The sequence below is a fragment of the Procambarus clarkii genome, chromosome 5 (assembly GCF_040958095.1).
Source record: "Procambarus clarkii isolate CNS0578487 chromosome 5, FALCON_Pclarkii_2.0, whole genome shotgun sequence".
Classification (NCBI taxonomy): Eukaryota; Metazoa; Arthropoda; class Malacostraca; order Decapoda; family Cambaridae; genus Procambarus; species Procambarus clarkii.
In genome coordinates, this window is record NC_091154.1 from 6710070 (window position 1) to 6730069 (window position 20000).

General features: G+C 47.2%; 2 protein-coding genes across 4 annotated transcripts in view; one reads left to right on the forward strand and one right to left on the reverse strand.

The window, feature by feature from the left end:
* Positions 1 to 20000, reverse strand: part of LOC123764132 (uncharacterized) — a 70183-nt gene that overhangs the window by 35942 nt on the left and 14241 nt on the right. The gene's annotated exons all lie outside the window — the stretch shown is intronic.
* LOC123764122 (zinc metalloproteinase nas-15) overlaps positions 3516 to 20000 on the forward strand; it is a 43645-nt gene continuing 27160 nt past the window's right edge. For 2 of the 3 annotated variants that reach the window (XR_011231035.1, XM_069339060.1), the window contains exons 1-5: positions 3516 to 3739; positions 11475 to 11630; positions 12159 to 12222; positions 15974 to 16083; positions 17133 to 17226. Coding sequence is in view for 2 of the 3 variants with exons in the window: in XM_069339060.1 (XP_069195161.1) it covers positions 11478 to 11630; positions 12159 to 12222; positions 15974 to 16083; positions 17133 to 17226 (421 nt within the window). In the remaining variant the exon portion in view is untranslated. Of the gene's footprint in view, positions 3740 to 11124; positions 11631 to 12158; positions 12223 to 15973; positions 16084 to 17132; positions 17227 to 20000 lie in introns of those variants that run through there. The other variant, XM_069339067.1, reaches the window with a different exon arrangement.

Below are 20000 nucleotides of genomic sequence, written 5' to 3' on the forward strand. Positions count from 1 at the left end.
GACCAAACTGTCTCACCGATCAAACTATCCCACCGACCACACTATCCCACCGACCAAACTATCCCACCGACCACAATATCCCACCAACCTAACTATCCCACCGACCAAACTGTCTCACCGACCAAACTGTCTCACCGATCAAACTATCCCACCGACCACATTATCCCACAGACCAAACTATCCCACCGACCAAACTATCCCACCGACCAAACTATCCCACCGACCACATTATCCCACCGACCACACTATCACTCCGACCACATTATCCCACCGACCACACTATTCCACCGACCAAACTATCACTCCGACTAAACTATCCCACCGACCACATTATCCCACCGACCAAACTATCCCACCGACCAAACTATCCCACCGACCAAACTATCCCACCGACCACATTATCCCACCGACCAAACTATCACTCCGACTAAACTATCCCACCGACCACATTATCCCACAGACCAAACTATCCCACCGACCAAACTATCCCACCGACCAAACTATCCCACCGACCAAACTATCCCACCGATCACACTATCACTCCGACCACACTATCCCACCAACCACACTATTCCACCGACCAAACTATCACTCCGACTAAACTTTCCCACCGACCACATTATCCCACAGACCAAACTATCCCACAGACAAAACTATCCCACCGACCAAACTATCCCACCGACCACACTATCCCACCGACCAAACTATCCCACCGACCACATTATCCCACCGACCACATTATCCCACCGACCACATTATCCCACCGACCACTCTATCACACCGACCACACTATCCCACCGACCACACTATGACTCCGACTTAACTATCCCACCGATCACACTATCCCACCGACCAAATTATCCCACCGACCACACTATCACTCCGACCAAACTGTCTCACCGACCAAACTGTCTCACCGATCAAACTATCCCACCGATCACACTATCCCACCGACCAAATTATCCAACCGACCACACTATCCCACTGACCAAACTATCACACAGACAAAACTATCCCACCGACCAAACTATCCCACCGACCACACTATCCCACCGACCAAACTATCCCACCGACCACACTATCACTCCGACTAAACTATCCCACCTACCACATTATCCCACCGACCAAACTATCCGACCAAACTATCCCACCGACCACACTATCACTCCGACTAAACTATCCCACCTACCACATTATCCCACCGACCAAACTATCCGACCAAACTATCCCACCGACCAAAATTTCCCGCAGACCAAACTATCCCACCGACCACATTACCCCACCGACCAAACTATCCCACCGACCACATTATCCCACCGACTAAACTATCACTCCGACCAAACTATCCCACCGACCAAACTATCCCACCAACCAAACTATCCCACCGACCAAACTATCCCACCGACCAAACTATCACTCCGACCAAACTATCTCACCGACCACATTATCCCACCGACCACTCTATCCCACCGACCACACTATCACTCCGACCAAACTATCCCACCGACCAAACTATCCCACCGACCAAACTATCACTCCGACCAAACTATCTCACCGACCACATTATCCCACCGACCACTCTATCCCACCGACCACATTACCCCACCGACCACTCTATCCCACCGATCACACTATCACTCCGACCAAACTATCCCACCGACCACATTATCCCACCGACCAAACTATCCCACCGACCACACTATCCCACCGACCAAACTATAACACTGACCAAACTATCCCACCGACTACACTATCCCACCGACCACACTATCCCACCGACCAAACTATAACACTGACCAAACTATCCCACCGACCACACTATCCCACCGACCAAACTATCCCACCGACCACATTATCCCACCGACCACACTATCCCACCGACCAAACTATAACACTGACCAAACTATCCCACCGACCACACTATCCCACCGACCACACTATCCCACCGACCAAACTATCCCACCGACCACACTATCCCACCGACCACACTATCCCACCGACCAAACTATCCCACCGACCAAACTATCACTCCAACAAAACTATCCCACCGACCAAACTATCCCACCGACCAAACTATCCCACCGACCAAACTATCCCACCGACCAAACTATCCCACCGACCAAACTATCCCACCGACCAAACTATCCCACCGACCAAACTATCCCACCGACCAAACTATCCCACCGACCAAACTATCCCACCGACCAAACTATTCCACCGACCAAACTATCCCACCGACCAAACTATCCCACCGACCACACTATCCCACCGACCAAACTATCCCACCGACCACGCTATCCCACCGACCACACTATCCCACCGACCACACTATCACTCCGACTAAACTATCCCACCGACCAAACTATCACTCCGACCAAACTATCCCACCGACCACATTATCCCACCGACCAAACTATCCCACCGACCAAACTATCCCACCGACCACACTATCCCACAGACCAAACTATCCCACCGACCAAGCTATCCCACAGACGAAACTATCCCACAGACAAAACTATCCCACAGACCAAACTATCCCACCGACCAAACTATCCCACAGACCACACTATCCCACCGACCAAACTATCCCATTGACCAAAGTATCCCAACGACCACACTATCCCACCGACCACACTATCCCACCGACCACACTATCCCTCCGACCACACTATCCTACAGACCAAACTGTCCCACAGACCAAACTATCCCACAGACCTAACTATCCCACAGACCAAACTATCCCACAGACCAAACTATCCCACCGACCAAACTATCCTACAGTTCAAACTATCCCACAGACCAAACTATCCAACCGACCAAACTATCCCACAGACCACACTATCCCACCGACCAAACTATCCCACAGACCAAACTATCCCACCGACCAAACTATCCTACAGTTCAAACTATCCCACAGACCAAACTATCCAACCGACCAAACTATCCCACAGACCACACTATCCCACCGACCAAACTACCCCACAGACCAAACTATCCCACAGTCCAAACTACCCCACAGACCAAACTATCCCACAGACCAAACTACCCCACAGACCAAACTATCCCACAGACCAAACTACCCCACAGACCAAACTATCCCACAGACCAAACTATCCTACCGACCAAACTATCCCACAGACCACACTATCCCACCGACCAAACTATCCCACAGACTCAAGGTCAAGGTTTACTCAAGGTCTTACGATCTCGTTTCCAAACTTCTAAATTTTTTGTTCTTCAGCGGGTTGGGCTGGGGTTGGGCTCAAGTTGGGCTGGGGTTGGGCTGGGGTTGGACTCGGGTTGGACTTGGGTTGGCTACGTCCTTGGAGTCTCTGAACGTTCCCATGGGCTTGGAGCGTTGAATAGGCTCTGCATTGTAGGGATGGGAGCGGATGGCAGGGTGATGGAGGGAGGGCGAGGGAGGGAGGCAGTAATGATGTGGGATGCTGGTAGCGGATCATCAATATATAAGGGGAGTAACTAGCCCGCCATGTCACTGTAAACCCTCGCTAGTCTCCAGTGCCAGGCACGCTCCCTATCCACCAGGCTCCAGTGCCAGGCACACGTCCCTATCCACCAGGCTCCAGGGCTAGACAGGCGTCCCGGTTCCTACCGAAACAAGAGACGTCTGTAATAGCCTTGAGTACTGTAATAGCCCTTGAACCATCCTACCGCCCGTCCGGAGTGGTCACCTCCACTCTCCCGTCACAGCCGCACTCTCCTACGTCAACACAACAATGTGAGTACTAACTCTCAACTGACTCAGAGAATGTGAGTACTAACTCTCAACTGACTCAGAGAATGTGAGTACTAACTCTCAACTGACTCAGAGAATGTGAGTACTAACTCTCAACTGACTCAGAGAATGTGAGTACTAACTCTCAACTGACTCAGAGAATGTGAGTACTAACTCTCAACTGACTCAGAGAATGTGAGTACTAACTCTCAACTGACTCAGAGAATGTGAGTACTAACTCTCAACTGACTCAGAGAAGGTGAGTACTAACTCGCAACTGACTCAGAGAATGTGAGTACTAACTCTCAACTGACTCAGAGAAAGTGAGTACTAACTCTCAACTGACTCAGAGAATGTGAGTACTAACTCTAAACTGACTCAGAGAATGTGAGTACTAACTCTCAACTGACTCAGAGAATGTGAGTACTAACTCTCAACTGACTCAGAGAATGTGAGTACTAACTCTCAACTGACTCAGAGAATGTGAGTACTAACTCTAAACTGACTCAGAGAATGTGAGTACTAACTCTAAACTGACTCAGAGAATGTGAGTACTAACTCTAAACTGACTCAGAGAATGTCTCTGATGTTCACAGTGTTCACTAAAGTTCAATTTGTTCTGTGTTGTTCACTGTGTTCTGTGATGTTCAGTGTTCTCTCGTGTTCACAGTATTCTCTGATGTTCACTGTATTCTGTGATTTTCACAGTGTTCTCTGATCTTGTCAGTGTTCTCTTATGATATTGTTCTCTGGTGTTCTCAGTGTTCGCTCGTGTTCACAGTGTGCTCTGAAGTTCACAGTGTTCTTTGGTGTTCAGTGTGTTCTCTGATGTTCACTGTGTTTTGTGATGTTCACAGTATTCTCTTATGATCTCATTGTTCTCTGGTGTTCTCAGTTTCTCTCATGCTCACTTTGTTCTCTGAGGTTCACAATGTTCTCTGATGTTCACACTGTTTTCTTGTGTTCTCAGTGTTCTCTGATGTTCAGTGTTCTTTGATGTTCACAGTATTCTCTGATGTTCACTGTGTTCTCTGATGTTCACTGTGTTCTGTGAGGTGCATGACCTGTCAGCAACCTTTGACACAGCAAAGAGGGACATCATACAGCTTGTTGAGCTGGGAATACAAGGAAAATTACTGAAATGGATAAAGGGCTATTTGTCTAATCGAACAGCATATGTTTTGTTTAATGGTGTTAAAAGCACAGAGAGCAAACACTTTGAACTGGGAACTCCACAAGGAGGGGTCCTCAGCCCCTTGTTGTTCAACGTTCTGATGCGTAAACTTATTAAAGATCTTCCAACTAATAATGAAGACACTGTCATTTGTTATGCTGATGATATATGTTTACAGGCTGCCTCCGAGCCTAGAATGCAAGTTCTGCTCGACGCTTTTGCTACTAGAGCTGAGGAATGTGGCCTCCTTATCTCTGTACAGAAAACTCGTGCCCTCATTCCATGTGGTATTCCACCAGCCAATTATCATATAGATGGGCGAGCACTTGAGAACTGCGAGTCTTACAGATACCTTGGTGTCCCCATTAACGACCCTGGGTACCTTTCTTCTCTCAAGAGGAGACTTTGGGAGAGATTAAAGCCCTTGCGGGTCCTTGTTGGTGTCACTCATGGACTTAACGTGAGACTTGCTAGAATGTTTTATGTATCATTTATACGCTCTGTGATTGACTACAATGCTCTACATCTCACACTGTATACTGACAAAGAGCTGAAATCTCTTGAAACCTTGCAAAATGAAGCTATGCGTCTCATCCTTGGGGCTCCAAAGCCCACGAGAATAGTTAATATGAGAGCTGAGTTAAAATTACCTACCATAAGTGAGAGAATTTTGTCTATTAGCACAGTTTTCGGCGTGAAGGCATTGAGTAGATCTAGACAACACATGAAGTTTCAAGCTAAACTTTCTAATATGCTACACTTACCTGAGGTCTATAGAAAAGCGAAATCTGATTATGCATTTTGGTTCTACAAGGTTGCCAACTCCATCAAAATATTATATATGTACCCAACTCAATTAATGATTAATCAACCAATTACTCCATGGGATAACTGGGATCTATCAGTTGATTTTGTAAATGCGCCCAAGAAAGATAGTGTGCACACTACATTATTGAAACAGTTAACACTGAAAAGCATCACTGAGAGTACTCAGGGTATGGGTAACGATGTGTATCAGTGCTATACCGACGGCTCTGTAGAAGAAGGTGGACGATGTACCGGATGCACATGTAACATATTTGAACAATCTTCTCTCGTACATACAGCAATGAAGCGCGTCAATGACTGGGCAAGTACAACTCAAACCGAACTTGCAGGCATATACCTTGCTACTGAATTTTTAAAAGACAAAGGCAGTGGACTTATATACTGTGACTCGCAGAGTGCACTCCTGGCATTGGACGCACATAGTAGTGACACCCAGAAAATAGTCAGTGATATTCGAATGAATGTTTTAGCTCCTAAAGAAAACAGATTTTAAATTAAATTCCTATGGATATCATCACATGTTGCCATCTCAAAGCATGACACTGTTGATATGCTTGCAAAGACAGCCTGTAGAAAACCAGTGGTAGAAATTGATATGGGTGTTTCATTAGCAGTGGCAAAGAGAATACTTAAACAAATATTTAATGAAAATCTCACCAAATTCACAAAGACCTGAAAGTTGTAGCATTAAATATTAGGATAGATATCGTAAGGAGACATTCACATATGGGACTAATAGAACAAGAACCCGGCAATGTAATGTTATAGTGGCCAGAATACGCCTGGGATATAGACGTATCTGGCAGCTTTCTCAAAACCCAAATGTCGAGTACTCAATGTGTCAACTTTGTGAAAGAGAAAACATGCACTCTCTTGAACATTATATTGTAGAATGTCCCATACTGACTGACTTTTGCCCTCCTGGGCTAAGGTATGCTGAACTCTGTAACTACTATATGAGTACTGGAACACTTGATGATATATTGGACTTGTACCCTAGATTGACCATGTAATGTATCAATTATATAATATATGTATGTGATGTAACTATATAACCTGAGCTTATAAAAGCATCTTAATCACATTCAGTGGTTAAGTGCTTAATTGCACACTAGTTTCTTTATCAGCTATCTCACCCTGTCAGAGTAAAAGAGACAAATGTACGTGTATGTGTGTGTACATGTGTCTTTCTACAATTACTTCCATTCAATACCCATTGTTTCGTGTTCTGTCTTGTGTTAGAATTTAATACCCATTTAATACCCATTGTTGAAAGATCGTTTTCACCTCATCCACCTCACCCAAATGTAGATATAAACTCGAAGATGTGCAAAGCTCTATTCAGTTTCAGTTGTGTGTTTGTAAACTACAGTCTTTGAAAATGTAATAAGTTTTACGAAACGTGCTCAAGTGTCGCGTCAGACTAGAAATAAAAAGGAATTTTGGAGAATTGATCTTTGAATTACCATCAACAGTGAAAAGAAACATAAGAAAGATAGAGAAAATTCGTGTTAGAATTATTAATCTTACTTTTTCGGTCATATTTAATAATATATATATATATATATATATATATATATATATATATATATATATATATATATATATATATATATATATATATATATATATATATATATATATATACATATATATATATATATATATCCACGACACCTCAGGTGTCGTGGAGCTTTCGCGTCGTCGCCGTTCCAATCCCTGAGATTCAGCTACCCCCAATCCTGGTTCATCGATGGGCACTGAGCTAATCACTATTTCCCCACACTCGCCCCTTCCACAAGGCGTTGCTCCTTGTCCTAGGAACGGTGTCGTCCTTCCAAAACCCTCAGTGGATGTGACCCGGTCACAGCTAGGCCTGCCCGCCACACCTTTCCAACCCTCAACGTCCAGCGTCGCCGCCCAGCGTCGTCGCCGAATATTTTCCAAGTTTGGCATTCTTTTGCTTAATAAACTTGGTTCCTTTTTGCTTCCCAGAAGTGCGGAGTCTCCAATACATAAGATGGACTGCGATAGCCAGCTCTAATCCACTAAGAAAGGCTTGTAGAGCCTCAAATCCTTGAGAGCTGACCGAGGTGCGTCCTCTCGCCTTCACGGTCAGGTCAACTCTGACGTTGGCGTCGCCCGGGGCACTCGGTGACGTCATGGCGGGCTCTGATTGGTCGCCTGCGACCTAAGTTGGCCAATCCGCGATCGGCTAGTGTCCCTTCCAAAACGACATATCTGCAGTAGGGGATACTCTTTCATTTTATATCAGGGCGCCAATTTCCCCTTACTTACAACTTATAATGTAACTTTCTCCCTTAACTGGCAGCCGGTCTGGTCGCCACATATATCAATAGACTCCCTGAACCTCAGAGAATCAGTAGGGAGAGCTGATATGACTCTTAAAGCAGGCAAACGAAAGAAATAGGAGAGGGCACCGTAACAATACATACATATATATATATATATATATATATATATATATATATATATATATATATATATATATATATATATATATATATATATATATATATATATTGTTTTGGTAAAACTCAAAACAAACAGAGGATTTAGACTGAGTAGTGGAGCTGGCTGACTGACTAATGTACTGGTTAACTGTTTGACTCTTAGAATGTGAGTGAATGGGAGGAGGATAATGTTTGTCAACTAACTCTCGCCAGCTCTACGAAATAATAGTTTCCCTTTTGTGTGTGTATGCTTATGATGCCTGGCTTTTCTAGGCGGACCAGAAGAGGGATTAAGATATTGACATTGACCAGACGTGGGCAGGTAACTATGGACTGGCGCGGAATGAGGGAAGGGGCGAGCAGGAGAGGTGGGGGTGTTGTTGCTGTTACACCTCCAACGGTTATCTTGAGGTTATCTTGAGATGATTTCGGGGCTTTTAGTGTCCCCGCGGCTCGGTCCTCGACCAGGCCTCCACCCCCAGGAAGCAGCCCGTGACAGCTGACTAACACCCAGGTACCTATTTTACTGCTAGGTAACAGGGGCATAAGGTGAAAGAAATTCTGCCCATTGTTTCTCGCCGGCGCCCAGGATCGAACCCGGGACCACAGGATCACAAGTCCAGCGTGCTGTCCGCTCGGCCGACCGGCTCCTCCACCACCATCATTCTCTAATATATCTCATACCACATTTTCACTAAAACAAAATTTTTTTTTTTTACGAATGAACCATTTTGATACTTGGACGGACCATTTGGAACTAACGTTCAACCAACATAAATCATGGAACAGTCCAGTTAAAAATATTTAAAGATTTGCATCAGTACTCCTGTCTGCCCTTTACATCTCAAACCTTATTTGCATCCTTATTCCTCCATAACTTCCATATTACTAACTTACCAATGATGTGCACCTTGAGCCGCGATGGAGACTGGTCCATGCCTGTACAACACCTGGGCAACACAGGTACAACCTGGTACAACACCTGGACACAGTCTACAGACTCATTATACACATGCTTACCATGTAAAAAAAAATCTATGATGTAGACCGCACGCTCTGATGCAGAACGCGCACCATAACGTGACTCACGCACACCACCTTTACACCTCTTCCAACACCTGTCATGTTGTACAACATTCTACAACATCATTACACACTCTTTGTTACGGACTCGAGTCCAGCGTCCGAGCACGGAGCAGTGACGACATCGCCATCTGTGAGTCAGCTCCCGAAACCTCCTTCAAATGGACGACGCCATCTAGTGAGGACGAGATATACCGGCCACAGGGGCTGGTTTCCCGTCTTAATCAGCTCGTGACATAGCCGCTGCTGACCTCTGGTGAGGTGGCGCTTAGACAGCAACGCCATCTATGGAGTGGATAGGTGGACGTTTGTGTCTAAGCCTGTAAATGAGGTGCCCTAGAGTGTCCTTAGTACTAATGACGTGTCTGATTACAGAGTCGACCTGGGACTGCTGTATTGGACGATGGATCAGTCTACCCAAGGCAGCCAAAGTCTCTCCACGTGTTTGCTGAAGAAGCTGTGAGCTGCCCCCGGACGAACACTGCTGAGAGTGTTAGTCTGCCTGTGACGTGGCAGAGTTGAGGAATCGTCGTACCAGGGGGTTGGCTGGTGGAAGAGACTACCACTGTGGTGCTATAGAGAGGAGAGTGATCAGCGGGATCACACGAGGCTCCTGCCTAGGGCTCGCAACCCTAGTATCGGTCGTGGAGTGGCCTATACAGCGGAGCTGATTGGAACCTGCCAGCTACAGGCTGGATTTGTGGTTGAAGGCCTCCACGACGGTGCACCCAGTGGGACTGTGATTTGGCTGGCCTGTGGCCAGGGTAGATTCGCAGAGAGAATCAGAGGATTCATCGTAGGCCACAAAGAAGAGAACCAGGGCTACTCATCGTGAGCACCGTGGAGTATCCTGAGTCTTCGGAGGAAGACAAGTTATTGTACATAAGTGTAGTTATAGCCCCCGCGTGTGACTGTGAGAGATATATTTATGGTGGTGGTAGAAATATATATATAAAGCAGTGCATTGGTATCCCTTCCCCTTTAATTTACTTGCGTTATGGAACACACCCCTTGAAAGCCACTACTAACTTGGGCCCGGATACCCAAACTCTAATAACATCAGAGAAGAACCCAGTTGCGACCCAATAGGGCCGTAACACTCTTACAACCTAGAACACGCACTGGGACGCTCCTGAGACCCATCCCGTGCGCTCTGACGGAGACCGAGCGCAGCCCCTGGCCACGTGGGGCCACAGTTCAGCCAGCTGTGACCATGTGCTCGCGCATGGTCATAAATTCCCCTACTACCTAGCTCATCATGGCCCACCGCCCTGTGCAGACGAGGAGTCACAATAACGTGGCTGAAATATGTTGACCAAACCACACACTAGAAAGTGAAGGGACGACGACGTTTTGGTCTGTCCTGGACCATTCTCAAGTCGATTGTCATCCACAATCGACTTGAGAATGGTCCTGGACGGCCCGCCCGAAACGTCGTCGTCCCTTCACTTTCTAGTGTGTGGTTTGGTCAACTTACCACCCTGGCCTAGGTCATCATGGCCTTGCATTTATTTGCCTCAGTTTACCTGAGGGACCACTGTCTCTCTAGTGGCCTTGTGGGGGACAGAAAGCCAGCAGTTTGTCCAAGATTCCATCTCCCCTTCCCTCCACACTCAATTTTTCTTGCTTTGTCTGGGTAGCACAGTCATAGTTCGTTCTCGAGTCCCAATGGGAAATTCCGGATTCGAATCCCGTGTGGGACAGAGACGGTTGGGCTCGTTTACTGCCAACTAATGCTCCTGTTCACCTAGCAGTGAATATGTACTTACCTAATGCAGCACAAATATGCAGAAAAATTAGGCCTACTTTTCTTCCATTTGTGAGGCTCTTGGAGGTCGAACTTCATTTTCTATGACTGTTTACATAAATGTTTATAGAAGAAAATGGTCTCAATTTTCTATGACTGTTTACATAAATGTTTATAGAAGAAAATGGTCTCAATTTTCTATGACTGTTTACATAAATGTTTATAGAAGAAAATGGTCTCAATTTTCTATGACTGTTTACATAAATGTTTATAGAAGAAAATGGTCTCAATTTTCTATGACTGCTTACATGAATGTTTATTGAAGAAAATGGTCTCCCATTGAACCCATTGTCTTCACCCATGTATTTGTATGTATTCCTGTGTATTCATATGTAATCCTATGTGTGTTGATGGGTGTCCCTCGACCCACAGAAGATGCTGCGGGCGCTGGTGGTGCTAGCGGGCGTCGGGTGGGCGTGGGCGGCCCTGATGGAGACGAGGGCGTCGGTGCCCCTGGCCGAGGGCGTCATGTCGGACCAGCATATAGACCACAACCTGCCCAACCTCCCCCTCGGCAACCCCGACACGGTGAGGCCTTCTTCTTAGGCTTCCAGCACCCTGGGAGGCTTCCAGCACCCTGGGGGCTTCCAGGATCCTGGGAGCCTTTCAGTATTATATCAGTCATGTATATTATCAGTATTATCTCAGATAGCTTGTTGATAAATATGAACTTTTTAGGTAAATTAGTCAATATTTTCTTAAAGCAATAATGCAAGAGTTGTGTATTGTGGCAATTAGTTAGCTGAACCAAGACCTCGACGTCTCAACACAAGCTAGCTCACTTGAGGATTAAATGGGTTAAATTTGTTGTTGAATATTATCTTCTTCGTTGATTATTTTAGTGAAGTTATGTGTTGTGTCAATCAAGCAATCAAGGTGCTATATGTTTAGTCAGCCAACCAGCCGTTGCACTCAACCCAGCAACAAGTTAACTAAACTGTAATTAATAACCCGGTCAACTATACAGAAAATAGAAATAGAAGCTTACCGCAATGACCTACTCAGTCATTTACAATTTACGACTTTTAAATTGTCAATTTCTTTCTTGTCCAACAGATGGAGCACGATATGCCTGGCAATCCCCTGAGCCCTGATGACTTCCGCGAGGGCAAGGAGATGGGTGGGTGAGAGAGAGAGAGAGAGAGAGAGAGAGAGAGAGAGAGAGAGAGAGAGAGAGAGAGAGAGAGAGAGAGAGAGAGAGAGAGAGAGAGAGAGAGAGAGAGAGAGAGAGAGAGAGAGAGAGAGATAGAGAGAGAGCGAGAGAGAGAGAGAGAGAGAGAGAGAGAGAGAGAGAGAGAGAGAGAGAGAGAGAGAGAGAGAGAGAGAGAGAGAGAGAGAGAGAGAGAGAGAGAGAGAGAGAGAGAGAGAGAGAGAGAGAGAGAGAGAGAGAGAGAGAGAGTGAGAGAGAGAGCATTAATCCCTTTTTCATTGCTCACGACCCAATTACGTTAACTCAAATAGGGTTATAACCATTAAAATATACTTAACATATTTGTGTTAATTGGGTATAAGCAACACCCACGGGCTATACCATATTTCTGGTCTGTAATGTTGAGGCCAAAATATGTTGAAGACTTTGTTTAACACCTCAACACCAGACCTTAGTGTGACCCTGACCTTAGTGTAACCTTAGTGTGACCCTGACCTTAGTGTGACCCTGACCTTAGTGTAACCTTAGTGTGACCCTGACCTTTGTGTGACCCTGACCTTAGTGTGACCCTGACCTTAGTGTAACCTTAGTGTAACCCTGACTTTAGTGTGACCCTGACCTTAGTGTGACCCTGACCTTAGTGTGACCCTGACCTTAGTGTAACCTTAGTGTAACCCTGACTTTAGTGTGACCCTGACCTTAGTGTGACCCTGACCTTAGTGTGACCTTAGTGTAACCCTGACCTTAGTGTGACCCTGACCTTAGTGTAACCCTGACCTTTGTGTGATCCTGACCTTAGTGTGACCCTGACCTTAGTGTGACCCTGACCTTAGTGTAACCCTGACCTTAGTGTGACCCTGACCTTAGTGTAACCCTGACCTTAGTGTAACCCTGACCTTAGTGTGACACTGACCTTAGTGTGACACTGACCTTAGTGTAACCCTGACCTTAGTGTGACCCTGACCTTAGTGTAACCCTGACCTTAGTGTGAAATTAGTGTAACCCTGACCTTAGTGTGACCCTGACCTTAGTGTAACCCTGACCTTAGTGTAACCCTGACCTTAGTTAGACCTTAGTGTGACCCTGACCTTAGTGTGACCCTGACCTTAGTGTAACCCTGACCTTAGTGTGACACTGACCTTAGTGTGAAATTAGTGTAACCCTGACTTTAGTGTAACCCTGACCTTAGTGTGACCCTGACCTTAGTGTGACCCTGACCTTAGTGTAACCTTAGTGTAACCCTGACTTTAGTGTGACCCTGACCTTAGTGTGACCCTGACCTTAGTGTGACCTTAGTGTAACCCTGACCTTAGTGTGACCCTGACCTTAGTGTAACCCTGACCTTAGTGTGACCCTGACCTTAGTGTGACACTGACCTTAGTGTGACACTGGCCTTAGTGTGAAATTAGTGTAACCCTGACCTTAGTGTGACCCTGACCTTAGTGTAACCCTGACCTTAGTGTAACCCTGACCTTAGTGTGACCCTGACCTTAGTGTAACCCTGACCTTAGTGTGACCCTGATCTTAGTGTGACCCTGATCTTAGTGTGACCCTGACCTTTGTGTGACCCTGACCTTAGTGTAACCCTGACCTTAGTGTGAAATTAGTGTAACCCTGACCTTAGTGTGACCCTGACCTTAGTGTAACCTTAGTGTAACCCTGACCTTAGTGTGACCCTGACCTTAGTGTAACCCTGACCGTAGTGTGACCTTAGTGTAACCCTGACCTTAGTGTGACCCTGACCTTAGTGTAACCTTAGTGTAACCCTGATCTTAGTGTAACCCTGACCTTAGTGTGACCCTGACCTTAGTGTAACCCTGACCGTAGTGTGACCTTAGTGTGACCCTGACCTTAGTGTAACCCTGACCTTAGTGTGACCTTAGTTTGACCCTGACCTTAGTGTGACCCTGACCTTAGTGTAACCCTGACCTTAGTGTGACCTTAGTTTGGCCCTGACCTTAATGTGACCCTGACCTTAGTGTAACCCTGACCTTAGTGTGACCCTGACCTTAGTGTAACCCTGACCTAAGTGTGACCCTGACCTTAGTGTGACCCTAACCTTAGTGTGACCTTAGTGTAACCGTGACCTTAGTGTGACCTTAGTTTGACCCTGACCTTAGTGTAACCCTGACCTTAGTGTGACCCTAACCTTAGTGTAACCCTGACCTTAGTGTGACCCTGATCTTAGTGCGACCCTGATCTTAGTGCGACCCTGATCTTAGTGTGACCTTAGTGTAACCTTGACCTTAGTGTGACCCTGACCCTAGTGTAACCTTAGTTTGACCCTGACCTTAGTGTAACCCTGACCTTAGTGTAACCCTGACCTTAGTGTGACCCTGACCTTAGTGTAACCCTGACCTTAGTGTGACCCTGATCTTAGTGTGTCCCTGACCTTAGTGTAACCCTGACCTTAGTGTGACCCTGACCTTAGTGTAACCCTGACCTTAGTGTGACACTGATCTTAGTGTGACCCTGACCTTAGTGTGACCTTAGTGTAACCCTGACCTTAGTGTGACCCCTGACCTTAGTGTAACCCTGACCTTAGTGTAACCCTGACCTTAGTGTAACCCCTGACCTTAGTATGACGCTGACCTTTGTGTGATCCTGACCTTGATGTGACACTGACCTTAGTGTGACCTTAATGTGACTCAGAGGTCATACTCAGAGTCCACAGTCAAGAGTATACCCCGAGTCTTTGATATCCTTACAGTCTGTGGTTCTAATCCTCACAAATCTCGTGATATCAAGCGATGTCTCCTGACATCGCTGCCCCTGTGAACATCACACTAAGGAGATATATCTCGCTGATACACATCCTGGTAGTCTCTGACGTTGGTGCGTACAGTGGATATATGACCCATGTTATGCCTTCACCACCCAGGTGCCTGGGGGTCATACTTAAAGCTTGGACTGGCTTCAGGAGCAGCCTTCGGTTGATTAACTTTTAGCGAGTCAGTGGCGAGTCAGTGGATATAGTCAGTCGCTGCTTCGAGTCACCTCAGAGCTTCTGTGGATTATCACATCTCGGGACGTCTCATGACTTCACGTGACGTCTCATGACTTCACGTGACGTCTCATGACTTCACGTGACGTCTCATGACGTCACGTGTCGTCTCATGACTTCACGTGACGTCTCATGACTTTACGTGACGTCTCATGACTTCACGTGACGTCTCATGACTTCACGTGACGTCTCATGACTTCACGTGTCGTCTCATGACTTCACGTGTCGTCTCATGACTTCACGTGACGTCTCATGACTTCACGTGACGTCTCATGACTTCACGTGATGCATTAAGGGTTGTGGTTGTGTGGGTTGTAGCTTGCATACAAGGAATGCAGTACAAAACAGCTTTAGCCTCGTCTTCGTTCTATTACAAAAATATATAATACTCTCTGCTGGGCCCTGTACTAGCTATCAAGTGAGTAGGTGCTATAGCTCTGCTGCTGCAAGTTCTGCTGACGCTGCTGTTGACTATGCAGTCGGTGAGTTCACCTCACGGGCGTCCACCACCGCTCGGCACGCTATCATCGGCGTCCTCGACGATCTGCTTGTTGAACTTCTTGGTTGTATAACTAACATTTATGTACATTTATATACAGTCTCATGACATCACGTGACGTCTGATGACATCACGTGAGGTCTAATGACATCACGCGAGGTGTAGTGAGGTCTGGTGACATCACGTGAGGTGTAGTGACGTCTGGTGACCGTCCACAGAGCACAAGGACTGGGACCCTACCACCAACGCCGACCCCATAGAGCTGGCCGGACTCTTCCAGGGTGATATTATCATCATGACGTCTGCTGAGTACGACGACCTGGCCATGGTGAGTATACCGTATACATGGTGAGTATACCGTATACATGGTGGGTATACTGTATACTTGGTGAGTAGTATATATGAGTTACGTATACATGTATTTGGAAAGTTATGTATACACAGTGAGCAGTTACGCATACATGTCTTAGGCAGTGGTAAGTAGTTAAGTAATATTTATGTTTATGACTAAAGTTGTTTTGTATATTTTGTTAAGTATATGGTAGACTAACATAGTCTACCTCCCCACAGCCGGCAGGGCCCCCAAGGGTAGGTACACTGAGGTAAACTAACACAGTTTACCTCCCCACACAGCCGGCAGGGGCTCCAAAGGTAGGTACACTGAGGTAAATTAACACAGTCTACCTCCCTACAGCCGGCAGGGGCCCCCAAGGGTAGGTACACTGAGGTAAACTAACACAGTTTACCTCCCCACACAGCCGGCAGGGGCTCCAAAGGTAGGTACACTGAGGTAAATTAACACAGTCTACCTCCCTACAGCCGGCAGGGGCCCCCAAGGGTAGGTACACTGAGGTAAACTAATATACTCTACCTCCCCACAGCCGGCAGGGGCCCCCAAGGGTAGGTACACTGAGGTAAACTAATGTACTCTACCTCCCCACAGCCGGCAGGGGCCCCCAAGGGTAGGTACACTGAGGTAAACTAATATACTCTACCTCCCCACAGCCGGCAGGGGCCCCCAAGGGTAGGTACACTGAGGTAAACTAATATACTCTACCTCCCCACAGCCGGCAGGGGCCCCCAAGGGTAGGTACACTGAGGTAAACTAATATACTCTACCTCCCCACAGCCGGCAGGGGCCCCCAAGGGTAGGTACACTGAGGTAAACTAATATACTCTACCTCCCCACAGCCGGCAGGGGCCCCCAAGGGTAGGTACACTGAGGTAAACTAATATACTCTACCTCCCCACAGCCGGCAGGGGCCCCCAAGGGTAGGTACACTGAGGTAAACTAATATACTCTACCTCCCCACAGCCGGCAGGGGCCCCCAAGGGTAGGTACACTGAGGTAAACTAATATACTCTACCTCCCCACAGCCGGCAGGGGCCCCCTTGGCGAGGAACGCGATCAACACCTTAGATAAGCGCTGGCCCAATGGTGTAATTCCCTACGTCATCTCTTCCTCCTACAGTAAGTACTGGATAGAGAGAGAGAGAGAGAGAGAGAGAGAGAGAGAGAGAGAGAGAGAGAGAGAGAGAGAGAGAGAGAGAGAGAGAGAGAGAGAGAGAGAGAGAGAGAGAGAGAGAGAGAGAGAGAGAGAGAGAGTGAGAGAGTGAGAGAGAGAGAGAGAGAGAGAGAGAGAGAGAGAGAGAGAGAGAGAGAGAGAGAGAGAGAGAGAGAGAGAGAGAGAGAGAGAGAGAGAGAGAGAGAGAGAGAGAGAGTGAGAGAGTGAGAGAGTGAGAGAGAGAGAGAGAGAGAGCGTGACTTAGTTCACAGCAGACCTCTGGGATATGTTGGTTCACTACACTGGCTATCCCGACAGATCGAGGCGAAGAATCTGTTCGAACTACCTGGCTTTGGGACAACTGGCCAGCCCTCCACTCAGAGCTTGAACCAACTGATTGGAATGCCTTGCTCGAGGGGGGGACGTGTACAGCCAAGTAAACGCCTTCACCAGTCGTATACTGGTCCTGCAGCATAGGTATATCACTCAGCGGCAGCATGTGACCAAGCCCACTGGTTTGGATATTGCTGCCATCCCAAACGGAACGGATGGCAGCTGAAGCCATAAACAAGACCTGGAGGAGACTTTAAAGACATCCCTCGCTTCATAACAAACATTCATAGATAATCTTGTCGAATAATGAAAAATTAAAATGTGGGCTTCAATTCCCAGATGGGAATCCGAAACACGAAGGAAACTTGCATTTGGTAGGGTTGGATCCAAGGTCTGGTGGTCCCTGGTGAAGGATCGACAAGGACACTCATCTGAGGACACAGTCCCGCCTCTAAACATAGAGGATGGTACTGTGGCAACGAGCCATCAGGAGAAGGCTGATCTACTGGCAAACGACATTGCTGCCAAGATGCAGGTCCCCGATCCTGAACGTCAGCTTCCACTTCTTGCCCCAAGCACTGAGTCTAGGATGACTCACGTGGTTATACAGCAGGCTGTCGTTCACAGTTCCCAAGAGTTCACAGATGAAATTGGTATGTTGGGAAGTAAGTAATTATCAAAACAAGGCACCAAACCAGGAAGGCTATGTAGCACCATCAAAGTGCGAAATAATCAGAGGGCGCTAAATATCACCAAGAATGGCAATACGAGAACAGAAACGTATAAGGCGAATGATATCAAAAGTATCCGAATCACCAAGAATTCCATCGAAGGGATAAGTGACCGTGAGGGACGGTCGGAAAGCAAGACACACGCTCGTCCTGGAAGTCAGGACATTCAACAAGGATATGCACAACTGTAAGAGGGACAACGCAATTTGGACAATAAGGAGCAGGGCGGCGCTCCATTAAGTGACCGTGAGTTAAGCGAGTATGGCCAATCCGCAACCTTGCTAGAGCAGTTTCCGACTGCCAGTTACGGTGGTAGGAGGAAGGCCACAGGGACACACTACGTTTAAGAGTGCGCAGCTTGTTACCAACTACAGACGACCAACAACTCTGCCAACGGGCAAGGATGGAGGAATAAATAACAGGATAAAAGTCGGAATAAGGAATACCTTAATGGGAGATGGGACAAGAACGGACAGCTTCCCTAGCAGCAGTGTCCGCACGCTCATTTAAAGAAACACCAATATGGCTGGGAACCCAGCAAAACTCTACCGATTTAAATTTACTAGAAATAAGAAACATCCAATGTTGAATCTCGAAGACCACCGGATGGAGAGGATTAAAGGACCCTAGAGCCACGAGGGCACTACGAGAGTCAACTACAACCACAAAGGAGGATCGACGATGAGAAAGCAAGAGATGGAGAGCATAGAGAATAGCATAAAGTTCTACTGTGAAGACGCTAGCCTCCGAAGGGAGGCGACACATGTAAGTGCGGTCAGGAAAAAACAACAGAGTAGCCCACACCGTCCGCAGACTTAGACCCATCGGTGAAGATGGAAACAGAGTGAGCGAGATTCAAGAAGAGGCTTACGAAGAAGGAAGGATTGGGGAAGATGAGAACCAGAACTAACAGATGAAAAGTGGGAACCCAGTTCGGTCGCAACCTGCAACTGGTCCGCCACAAGAGCACCACGTAGGCGAAGGACCGGCGAGACATCGGAAACAAACTTACCCACTATTTTGCCGATAAACCGGTGGCAGAGGAGTTTCGGACGTAACGGTGGAGACATAAGTCATCCAGCACGCACGTTTAGCTGTACGGATGGTCCTACGGGCCACCGCACTTGCCTTCCAAAACAGAAGAAAAGACTCAACCGTCTGCCAGCGGCGATGCCTCTTCCAGGCTGCACGCTTACAGCGGACAGCCCGAGCACAATGCACATTCCTCCAGGGAACGCACTTCCGCATGCTCCGAAGGGAAGAGCGAGGAATAAAGCGGAGGGCAGGGTCAAAGACAGTGTTACGAAAAAGAAGGAGGGCGCGAGGGAGAGGCAGAACGGAGAGGTCGGAAATAGTAGCACGGAGAGTAAAGAGGTGCCAGTCAGCCTCGGCAAACCGCCACCTAGGGAAGGAGAGGGAAGGGTGAAAAGAGAAGAAGGTAACAAGGATAGGAAAATGGTCACTGCCATAGAGGTCATCAAGGACTCGCCACCCGAAATCTAAGGAAAGGGATGACGAGCACAGAGAAAGATCGAGACAGGAAAGGGAGCGAGTCCGAGAGTCCAAATGAGTGGGCTCACCAGAATTCAGAAGAGACAGGGAAGAAGAGAGGATGATAGGTTCAAGGAGGCGACCCCGGGTGTTTGTCAGCACATCACCCCAAAGGGCATGACGAC